The following is a 12,181-nucleotide window of genomic DNA, read 5'->3' on the forward strand; positions in this document are numbered from 1 at the left end:
TCCGTGGAGTGGCCAAATAATCGTAACACTTCTTTGGTGTGTCCTCTTTGAAAAAGAGAATGATCGGTAGTTCAGAGAATGATAAACCTATGGATAATGATTTTTCGTACATGATAAACCTAGGGTAATGATTTAAGGATATTGGCGGCGAGTCACCCTCTATCAGACGCGCCTCGATTGCGTGCTAGGCAGGATGCCGCCGGCGCGCGCCCCATAGGTTTTGCTGTCGGCGGTCTACAAAATCACCTCGCGGAAGTCCTCCGGGACATTTCTGCAGGTACTTTCGAAAAGAAATATGTTCTTTCCTCTCAAAAGAATAATTTTCGACAGACAGGAAGTACAAGATAATCTACAGTCGCTGTCTCTCTGCAGAAAACCGAACACCCGTTTCACGCGGTCACCACATTGGAGACCCCTGAACCGGCTTCTTGCGTGAAAGGTAGTCACTCGCTGAGTGCAACATATGTGAAATATCTCGTCAGAGTAGACTGCCTGTATAACCAAACGGAGCATAACAGAAAGAAGCCTCAAGCCAGCGATCGCACGGGTTCGCGACGACTGACGGTGCCTCTGCATGTATGAGCATCTGCGTATATGTTCGTACTGATGATTTCGCTTTTGCTGCGAGCGCGTTTTGGAACCGCGCTGTGAACTTTAGGCCGCAAAATATGAGAACTTGTGAGTACACAAACAACTACTGTTGCGCGGACACTATCAAAGCAATTGAAAAACAATTTCGTTACAACTACGGCTTCGGTGAGCATGGCAACTTTGTGATGTGCCGTCCCGATGATTCAGTTTTTTTTTTTTCGGTCTAAATTCGTGTACGTTTCAATGTCATTTGACAGGTTGTCTCGCACTGCGTATTGATCGGCCTTGTCAGTGGGTAAATGCCGCTGCTTCTGTTTCTTTATTCAGCGCATTCGTTTCGTTTGGTGCTCACACAAAATGTGAGCAAATGCGACGCCTTTTTTTAATGCTCCTTAATTATGGTTCCATTTGCATTCTAGTGAACTTGCCGCTCTCTGTCATCAACAAATTCATAGACCAAAGCTTCACCACTTCGAGATTGCTGGTGGAAGGAGTAGTTTATGAGACCGAGCATGGTAGTAGCATGCAACGTCAAGGAAAAGAAAGAAAATACCAGTAATGTTTGCCGGACTTGTTCTGCAAACGTCGGCTGTGAACTAGGACCCACATGAACTTGAAATAGCGGTGAATAAAATAGAAGTTATTGCAGCAACCAGCAGCCGCAAAGCAAGATAGTAAATATTTCACGAGTACCCCAGCAATTTTGGCAGCAGTGTCGTGTTTAAAGCCAACAGGATGGCATCTTTCCCACGTAAATAAATAAGGCTCCAAGAAAATACATGGGGTTGGAGAGGCCCAATGTCAGTTTGAGGGTGACACAAATAAATTTGGGACATAGTGTTTGCGTCAGGTTACCACAAGCTTGACTGAAAAAATGTTATTGCCAACATAAGTGCAGCACACAGCCGCAGGATTTGACTCTCTCGCTATGTACGTCCACCAGCAAACGTCGCGTAGCTTATGAAGGCGAAAGCCAGATGCCTCTTCAAACGGGAAGATTGACCGTCGTGGCGTCAAGACGAGTGACTCAAAAAATAATCGTCACGTGATGAGGTCACCGTATGACGTCATCATGACGTCACAGATCTCCTAAATTTGTAACTTCATTATGACATCACCATGACGTGACATAACGTGATGTCACACGATGACGTATTCTCATGACATGGTCCCTTTGCATTGCCTCCGTGATTGATGACGGAGGCCGTGCAAAACCACGTTAGGTGCAGAACGCTTTCGGAGGGGGGCGCAGGAGAATCGATACATCGACTGACAAGAAGAAGAAGATGGCTTTCGCCTTCTAGTCATCTTTGGCGAATGCATAAGGGATCCTGTGAGGTTTTTAATTCAATGTATCTAAACAATGACTTGCGCATCTGCAGCCGATTTTGTGGATGCTGAGAACGGGGCCGACGATCAAGAGGTCGCACAGGAGGGTTCTGAAATGGTATCGCACGTGGTAAAAGGTAGCACCTTTTCCATCCTGTGCCAGATAAGCATCATTTGCCGGCGGGAAGCACGCGTGAGTCATCGTCTCAGTGCGCGCTGTCTGCTACTCAGCGAACATCGCAGGCTTGACGCAGTAACGAAAGTCTTCGTCGCGGAAGTGCTTGTTGCACACAAGACTCGTAGCCAATGGCTACTTACTGGTTCTTAGCTTTAGAACCCATGCTTCACGCAGTTTCTTGTCCCGCTGTTACCGGTGCAGGCTGACACTGGGCTCCGTTGCGTAAGCCCGGCACTGCGGCACCGAGCGAAAGAGCCCCATGTTCGTCGCCTTCGGAGGCAGCCACTCTATTACAATGGTTTCAATTGAGCAGAAAGTGCAAGAAAACTTCTGTGTTTGAACAGACCGCAGCGCATGTGGTACTTGAAACTCGTTTTCAAAGCACGCGGCAGCGCTCCACAAGCAGCCAGCGCGGCCGCTGAGACCACGTGATCCTGCCAAGCACGTCATGCCGACGGTGGCGCCGGCGTTTCCAGTGGTGGGCCTCGAGGCCAATACGAAATATTTTGGCCACAGTGCCGGCTGCCCACCATAGAGCCCAATAAGGGAATGGTCTGTGCAAGGACAGGGCCTGTGAACGCCACCTGTACACGGCCACTATAACCGCATGCCACAACCAAGGTCGGTTACTTCACACAAGGTTAACTCAAGCCACCAGAAAACTGGGAAAGATGGGAACCAAAGAGAAGGGAAAGGCAAACAGGATAGGTTGGAAAGAAGAGAGGAAAGCGAAATAGGGAAGAGATAAGTCTGGGGCTGCCACCCATGTGAAGCTCGGACCAAAGGGATGTGTTGTCTCAGTCGAGGGAGCCTCAGAGGTCTAAACACTTAGCATCACAGTGACTCAACCCCCCCCTCCCCCCCACACACACACATCTTCTTTTCTTTATACATGGCTAAGCTATGCAGAGCTGCATTTGTGTGGGGGTGGTCTGACCCCTGTGTCCTCGGGCCCATAGTGTCACAGCATAGCAAGCACCTGCTTAAGCAGAGGTTTCTGCATGGAAAATGCAGTGCCGTTACACGAACTTGGTGCCAGTCACGCTGCATGGCAGCCCAAAATCCACATGATTTCACCAGACACTGACACACGATTCAGCCAGCATATCTAACAGCAAGCTCTGCATTCAACCTACATACACCGCGTCAATCTCGCAATGTCACAGTGCCATGTGGTTTTAAGTTGCCACGTCTGCACCTTCACCAGAACAGTGAAAGTGATAACACATGGCATACTCTCACCGCACCTGCATTGCACTCACTAAAGAGGCTTGCCCCTCTTTCCTTCCATGACTAATCCACCCAAGAATGCATGAAGAATGGATATGGCTTGCAAAAAGCACAGAAGGAACGGGAAAGGTGATGTAAGCTCATGCAGAAAAAAACACACGTGACGGGCTTAGACCGAACCACAGTGTAAGAAAAATAAGGTGCTGACACTCGCCGCTCCCCGTAAGGAGAGGGTGCGGGCAGATTGCACTACGGTATGAGGTCTCACGGGCTGGCGCGGCGTGCATTCTGAGCTTCACACGCAGTGGCAGATCTTCCTGAAAATTGTGCCTGAAGGCTTTTTCGTGATTTAGATACGCGTTGTGCTGTGCTCGTGAGCCCTGTGAGTGTAATTTTTTTGCTTATTCGTAATCTGGGATTTGCTCAACGTATACCTTGATGCTGCATACGACGCCGAGAACCCTTTTGCTGCATTCACGCTGGCTGCGCTTTGAAATGAGCAAAAAGTGTTTTGTCTCAAATTGCAAGTTCGGGCATGTATAGGACTTGTAAGGAGAGTGTGTCGATTTTCAAGGCTCTGCATGAACCGAGCATTAGATAAGTGGCGATGGGCGATTCCAAAAGCAGATAGAGTTTTGCAGCCTACTGACCATGTGTGTGCATAGCATTTCCCAGAGGAGGTGATCTCTGCAATATATCCTACAAAATTAAAGGAAAACGTCCTGCTGGATACCTGGAAGCATTTTCCAGAACTGTCCACAATGCCTGACCATGAAGTAAAAAACTAGAAACCTCTGCGAGAACGGCAGGCTCTACTTCCGACTAGGAGCCTCAAGCGCGGAGAGCCAAAGGCGTCAAACGCTTCTGAAGAGCCTCTTCTCCCTGTTGAAAGTAGGCCGAATTTATTGCGCGTAGACATAGAGAATCCAGGACATGCTGATGCCAAATCAACAGGCGCGCTATGTAAGAGACTGCACTTTGACTTGAGCAGCGACGGGCCTCCTCCATGCGAAGAAAATGATATCCATCGCAACATGACACTGACAGGGTGAGTGGCCCATGCACTACCGACGCATTTAGTTATCAAGCCGAAAAGGTAATTTCTCGTTTTATCAGGTGCAATTTTCCAGCTGCGTTATCTATGCTTATTAGGAGCAAGAAATATTAAATGTTCTAGAATAGCCAGTGAACAGAAATCATTGTGAATATGACTTGTGTGATGAAGCTGCATTTTTTTTAACGCTAGGTATATTCATGTGATTATAATTAGTAAGCCAGACTTGATATGAGCAGGAAAGCTTTTCCCGTGTTAGGATGCCTCCTGCGTCTCTTCATCACAGTCCAGTGACAGTTTGCACCCAGGCAGGCGCACTTCCGACACAAAACAGCTTAACAAAAGGATAAGGTAAGCTGAAGACACATTGCCCAACAGCAGACCATTCTCGGCTCACTCGCTCCCCACTATGATTCATATACACCATGGTATACACACTCGTTTCTCCTGAAGTCCACACAGATTGTTGCAATGATGCAAAGTACAGCCAACATGGCCTGAGGTTGAAATGGAGCTATTCACGAAACGTTAAGCGTTAAGACTGGCAGGGGTTACGTGTCGATTGAAGTCTGTAATTATGAACGAATGTAAGTTTCAAAATGCATTGGTTCACGGTGTTTTGATAGTTATTTTTTGTGCTGCAATTTTCCAAGCAACTAGAAAACGTGACCACTATACAGACCAACGTTTGTTCGCTGTCGGAGCATTTTGATAACAAAAATTCTGATGAGAAATGAGCTGCACATACAATTAGATAATCAGTTTCGTTAATGCAGAAGCCCGGTGTATTAATTGATATACATGTACATGTACGTATATCGACAGGGGCATAGGCAGAAATCTCCTTGATTTGAAGTGGGGGCCGGGCAGGCAGATGTGGTCGAGTGTCATTTTGTGCTCTGTGTGCCATGGCAAAAAAAAAAAAAAAATTTCGAGGGGGCACGGGCCCGGTGTGCCACCCCCTGGCTACGCCACTGTATATTGAGCATAGTAAACGATCAAGGTTCCGCAGCCATAACCTACGCAGTGTCGATCGAAGCCCTTTCCCAGTGAACCCCTACTCAATGAGCCTCCATCAGTTAGTGCCACCTGTCGCCGGCAAAGGGAAACAGTCCATGCGGCGGACAGAATCTGGATGCAGTGCCAGCCGCAGTGTCATAACCTAAAATATTCTTACACCACAGACTGAACAGTGGCTAACCAAATTGCCAGAGCTGCAATGGCTTCTCAGCACAGAGGCTTTGGTGATTTGGGCTAAAGCTACAAGAGCGTATGTAAGGTGCAGATGGGTGACAATGGTTGCAGCGACCTCGAGAATGCATAAAAAAATGTGGGAGTTGCAATAATAGCAGCTACCGTGCAGTTTTGTGCTGCATCCAACTTCTTCGTACACTCATTCAAAGCATCGTGCACACCACATGGCTGCACTATTCACACTGCCACCACCACAGTGACTTTAGTCGCGACATTTTTGAAAATAAGACATTAGGAAGCAGCCGAGGCACCTCAATAATTATGAGAGAACCTTCGTAATTTGGCATTCATAGGCACGCCTGTGGCAACAACCATAGCTGCTGGTGACACTTGTACAACTGCAAAATATGAGGAGTCACAGTTTTTACCATCCAAGGTTATTACTGCCCCATAGAGTCAGGTTTGTTTGACATTTAAAATGGAAGGTGTACGAACAAGAATTCAGAGTGAAAGCTTAGTGACCACCCTGCGATAGATTCAGACGTCGCTATGGCCACAACCCACTGAGCTGCGTGGAAAATCTAAACAAACCCTAAAAGTGTGTTGTGGTTGAGAGCTCCAGAAACCGTGTTCATTACAAGATGTCCAAAAAGGGATCTCTGTATCATTTGATTCCAACTACCAAGGTGGCATCACAGATATGGGCTATCATAACGTGTGCATGTGGAGAATTGCAATGGACAGAAGAAAGCGGGAAGAACGGCAGGAAGCATGTGTGCTCCACGCACACATGTATGAAAGTGACAATGGGGAAAGAAAACTATGGTGGTCTCCACACGCAACAAATCCATGCGCACATGCTGCAGGGGGGGTCCCGTACTGTCGGTGTAAAAGGTTTGCGCGTGTATCTAGCCTTACAGGCTGCTTGTGTAGACCTGTATCGGTCAAGTGATTTGGCATTGTGTCTCGCTAAAAGGATTTGATTTTCCTCTGTCGTATTCGAAACCGTAAGCATGGGACATGCTGAAATGTGTTTAAGGCAAAATAGCTTGAGTGGAGTAAATAAGGTAGGCCTGGGATGCAGCCAAAGCCCCCATTCCAGTTGCTACACCCCAATGGGTACCACAGTTGGAACATCTTTCACCAGATTTTGCATCCGACATTACAGATTGGTAGATGTGCACCAACCCTCAGAAAGCCACTGTAGCATGATTTATGAACACACACTCCTTCACAACACGTGTACAAATTAGCGCAATAGTTCTCCAAGATGAGTTGTATCAAGCAATCACCTACAGACAATGTGGAGTGGTCACAATGCATTGATCATGTATACTGAAATGACCGCACCATATACCCAAATTTACGATCATTGGCTGATTTGAGCATCGTGAGCTGCATAGTTACTGCAGCAGCTCTAGGTGGCCACCACGTGCCTGCGCGCGCGCTTGCATTCACACTGGAAGTATGCCGCGGGTTCAAAGAAAAAAAGAAGAAAAAGTGCTCAAGGTCATGACGTGTGCGTGACGTAACTTCTTTCCCCCGTGTCATCCCTCCCCAACTGTGACGCGTTGTCTTTTGCTAGACACTATTTAGGTCGACTACGTTTACAATAAAATCAGTTGAGTCTGCGCTCGTCTGTCCCTTTCATTCCTTCTTTGTGTCCCATCTGCTGCGCAGTTTGCTAGAACATGAAACCTTACCAACTCGCCCAGCTTTCAACGCTTGTTGCACATCCCTCCTTGCTTAGCTTCTAGCGCGCTCGTAGGAATGAGAGAAGAGAGAAAGCCATTACAGCATGTGAAACTCTGCTCGTACTAAACGGATTCTAAAAATTTTTGCTGCGGTCAATTCGTGAGGCAATGAATTCCTTTAATGAAGCCATTCGATGGTTACTTGGAAAAGTGTTACGGGGCCTCTTTAAGGCAAACTTTGGCCAAGTCTCCAAAAAGAACTGAATTACTAGTGCATGTGCCCCATCTCAGAACAGGCTTCCATGCATTTGAAATTTATATGTAAGCTGTGCTACATCAATAAAACTGAATTTGGACAAGAGAAGGCGTTTCTTTCATTTGTCATTGCTATGATAAGGAGGTCTGGTTCTCATGCATCATAAATTCTCTCAATTATTTATCTGTACTAACTACTGGGCCTCATACTGAATCTGTGGAACTTTTTATGCTGTTTTGTTTACTCTAATATTATAATAATAATAATATCTGGGGTTTAACGTCCCAAAACCACGATATGATTATGAGAGACGCCGTAGTGGAGGGCTCCGGAAATTTCGACCACCTGGGGTTCTTTAACGTGCACCTAAATCTAAGTACACGGGCCTCAAACATTTTCGCCTCCATCGAAAATGCAGCCGCCGCGGCCGGTATTCGATCCCGCGACCTTCAGGTCAGCAGTCGAGCGCCATAACCACTAGACCACCGTGGCGGGGCGTTTTGTTTACTCACCTTGCCGGCTATAATCTTGAGTATGTTGCTACTTTTTCAACTATGCTTTGCCACAGCCTCAATCTAAGCCTTTCTTTGAGAACCAGGAGCACGTTAAAACGCATATTTCCCACACGTTGAATGCTGGAATGAGACACCTGTTCCGTTCGTGAATTAGCATCGTCATATTTTGTGGAGGCACTTCAGCGATTTTGGTGCACTGCAAAACAGTGCACTAAACGTGTATAGGTTATGATTTTTTGTTATGTAGCACTGCATATTTTTGTTCTTCTTTTGTATCCAACTCCTGCAAGAACCCTGAATATGGCTGCAGCATTTGCAAGTAAATAGTATAAATAGTGCAGTTAGCTTTCATGCCTTCAACTAAAGGTGGCCACAGATGATGCACTGTCTTTGAGAAAGTGGTGTTTAATGTTCAAACTCGCTCCCGAGTGCAGCTGAGGCACGGTGGTTAAGGGAACACGGCCGGTAACACAATGCAACGTAGTTCCAGGGATAACAACACCCTAAAATGCACTAAACAGATTCTTGGAAAGCCACCGGGGTTAGTTCTTAATGAATGCAGCCGGTACTGATGAATGCTGCCACAAAAACTTCGTTTCAGACTGAAGGAAAGCTGCTGTTTTTGTTGTTGTTGTTGCTGACGCGCGAGGGCAGTCACTACTTGATCGCTATAGATATGCACCAAATGTGCTGTGTTGATGAAGCATAACTCTAATAATAAGGTCCAGTTCGCAATGAACAGCGTGGCTCAGCTCGTGCAAAACATCCGTTGTCGCGATGCTCGGGTGTCGCGTGGACTGGGGGCAAGTAACGATCCGACGCAAAAGCTCGTCATACGGCTTCACGCAGTTTCGCACCGGCATTGCAGAGAAAAGAATGCGGTGACATCGTTAATCTGCAGCCATGCGCACGGCTGGGTTCAGCGGACAACAGTGTTCACGCAACAATCTCTCCACCGATACATATCGAGGCACACAGGTGGGAGGGAGGGCGCCTCGGCGGAAAGGAACACGAGCAAGCCGGTTGAATAGAAGCATTTTACGAAAGCAACTACGGGGTCCCGATAGGTACAAACGAAAAAGCACGGTCATGCTAGCTCTCAGCGAAGAAAGGCCCAACCGCGGAGGCGCCACGACTTCCGATGGTAAACAAACGCTCATTTGCGGGCTGGCCACCGACAGCCACAGGACAGGACGGTGTTCTCCCGCCATCGGTCGGGTCAAACCATTGCGCCTTGACGCTCCATACCCGCGACGGCACTGGAGGCCCCTTTCCGACGGCTCGAAGGCATCGCGCGCGGTACAGATCCCAGAAGAGAAGCCTCGAAATGTGCAGCAAAGCACGTATTCCGCCAGGCCGCTCGAGGCCCACTCCAAAACACACTGTAGCAGCAGCACAGCAATCGGGCCGACGTGCGCGCTTTCCAGCGGCCGCTGTCGCTTCGCTGGAGGCACTCGGCAGGTGCTTCAGCCTCGCAGGCTACGTGCACGGCTGATCGCTGCGGTTAAGGACGGTGGATGCGCGCATGGCAGCAGGGCCCGTGCGTAGCCCGCTGCTGCTAGGCCGACGCACTACGTTCGGCGCTCGCGCTCGCGCGCGCCCGCTGTGAAGGAGAGATTGTGAGCAGCCTACCTCGCCCGACAGTGCAACCCTGTCGTCCTGTTCGTAGCTTGCAGGAGGCGAGTTCAACGGTGGGACGGAACCGTTGTATGGTTGCTCCGGGACCACGGCCATTTTAGCTCGCACAAATGGCCCGTGGGTCACGTGACTGCACGGTGCTGCCAGCCGTTCGGCCGTTCCCTCTGCGGGCTTGCTCGCCCGCCGGCTGCGGTTGGTTGAAATCGCGGCTGCTACATTCCAGTGGGACATTTGAATGGTAATCGCAAAGTGATAGAATTGTTGCAAAGCGCAGTATGACCACACGGCAAGTTACTCAGACGAGGATATGCCGAAGCACCGTGATATGAGGGACTAACGGGGGGCACGCCGCAAGAAATACAGCGAACAGGTCCCATATATGAGTTTCTTATTGCAGAAAAATGCATGTGCCGCAATCACAAGAGTTCGTTTGTTCTGCCGCAAAGTGATCGACAGGCAAGCGCACATATAAAGACGAAGACGTGCGCAAGGTGCCATTCGGAAAGAAACACTGCCTGTACGACCGGGACCAGGGTCCCCATAGGGGAACGGAAAGACAGGAAGGAGAAGGGACTATACGAAGCGGGAAAGAAAGAACTATAGCTCTTTCTTACTGTGAAGAAGCACCTCCAAAAACCCCGAGTGAAGCAGACGACAGCAGAGCGTCCCTCAAGAAGAGGAAGAAAACGAAACCAGATTTAGAGCTCGCGCAGCGAATGCGAAAAAAGGAAGGGCTCGCGCAGACGATCGGTGGCTGGAACGCCGGCAAGACGAGGTGAAAGAGCCTAGAGCACTGCACGGGCCGATTTTTCCGGCCCGCCCGAGCCCGGCCCGGTGTTCCGCGCCGGCCCGGCCCGTTTCAGCTAGTTGTGCCTTGAGCATAAAGGAGGCAGTGTCCAACCTTCGGTTATTGTGAAGATACCCGCCGCACACAAGATAATTTCTAGAGATTGTTTTAGGAACTTCTTTCAGTGTCACAACTTTGACCAGTACTATGTATACTTTCGGTGAATTACGCGCGTAACACTCTTGCGAAATGATTGCAGGGCAATATAAAATATAATTGGAGTCATAGCTGGCTCTTTCATGTACGCACGCAGTGCTAACCATGCAATCTCATTTTTGCATTTCAAAGAACAACTACAAAATCTAATACCTGCATAAAGTGGAGAAAAAAGCATGGCAGACATTTTTAAATTGAGTCTACATCAACTGCATACGAGCTAGGGCTGTTGAGTAAAAGTAGCAAGTCTCCTGCAAACCTCATCTATTGCACAATGCAATGGGGAAAAAAAAAACGTGCTCTATCTGCTTCTGGCAGGAATACGCCAGGCTGGGCAGCGTTACATAAATTAAAGCTGTCGTGTTGACTCCTCGGCAGGCAACTGCACCCAACCTACACTACGTTTTCGTGTTCAAAACAACAAGGTTCTTTGTCCCACCCTTCTTCCCGAGTCACCGCCACCGTCACCGCCACTCGGGGAAACGAGAGTCTCTATGGTCTGGCGCATCGCCACTAGTAATGGGAAAATCAACAACGGCGTTTGCCCTGGGATAAGAGTCGCTCCGCATCTTGCGCCTAAAATGCACGAAAAACAGCTCCTGAGATATTAATGACTCACAAGTCGCGTTAGCCAGTCTACGGGCATGCGAGCGTAGCTGCATACTCGAAATGTTTCCCTAGATACAAACGCGCACATCAAGCTTATACACACTAATCTAGGCAGTTTACCGTTGTTTTCCTTACACGGTACCCAAGAACGTCTTTCACTCACTATAATGGCGGAAACTTATATTAGGCGTTTCTTGAAATCCCATGTAGCATACCGATGGAGCAAAATTGTAGACGTTTTGTACTGTGCAATTTCTACGCACGCCAATGCACTCCAGGTGGTTTAAATTACCCGGAGCCCTCAACGACGGCGTCTCATATAGCCTGGGTCGCTTCGGGACGTTAAACCCCACAAAACAACAAAAACAAAGCCACACAACGTACACACGCAATTATACCTATACGTATGAGACCCGGGCCTAATACGGGCCTGGCTCAGGCCCGAGCCCGACCCGAGCCCGAAGACCAAGGGCCCGAGCCCTGCCCGGGCCGGGCCCGATCCAAGAACCCCTTACCCGGCCCGCGGGCCGGGCCGGGCCCGGGCCCGTGCAGTGCTCTAAAAGAGCCTACTGCGGACCCGCAACTACGCGCGAGGTTCCGAAGGCCGCACTCCTGTGTTCGAGCCGTCGAGGTCCTCCGGCCATGGCGTGAGCGGACACAAGTTCCGGGAGAGCCCTGCTGCCGGCCATCGTCGAGACAGTGAGCGTGTTCGAGGCCCCGGAGTCGCCGGCTACCGCGTCGAGCGAGCTGTGGCCGCCTGCTACTTGCAGCTTCGCCTGCACCTGCTGCTTCTTTCTGCGCCGGGACGTTGGCCGCCGCACACCAGCGACAGTCGCAACGCAGAGACGCGCATCGAGCCTCGCTTCACAAGGCACTGGACGTCTTCGGAG

General features: G+C 49.2%; 1 protein-coding gene across 2 annotated transcripts in view; it reads right to left on the reverse strand.

Annotated features, from left to right (window-relative positions):
• LOC119395704 (serine/threonine-protein kinase B-raf) overlaps positions 1-9,827 on the reverse strand; it is a 77,145-nt gene extending 67,318 nt beyond the window's left edge. For both annotated transcript variants that reach the window (XM_037662715.2, XM_037662714.2), the window contains exon 1: positions 9,674-9,827. In XM_037662715.2, coding sequence (XP_037518643.1) covers positions 9,674-9,775 — 102 coding nt within the window. In that variant the 5' untranslated portion in view covers positions 9,776-9,827. The remainder of the gene's footprint in view (positions 1-9,673) is intronic.
• Positions 9,828-12,181: the final 2,354 nt, after the last annotated feature.

The sequence above is a fragment of the Rhipicephalus sanguineus genome, chromosome 6 (assembly GCF_013339695.2).
Source record: "Rhipicephalus sanguineus isolate Rsan-2018 chromosome 6, BIME_Rsan_1.4, whole genome shotgun sequence".
Taxonomy (NCBI): domain Eukaryota; kingdom Metazoa; phylum Arthropoda; class Arachnida; order Ixodida; family Ixodidae; genus Rhipicephalus; species Rhipicephalus sanguineus.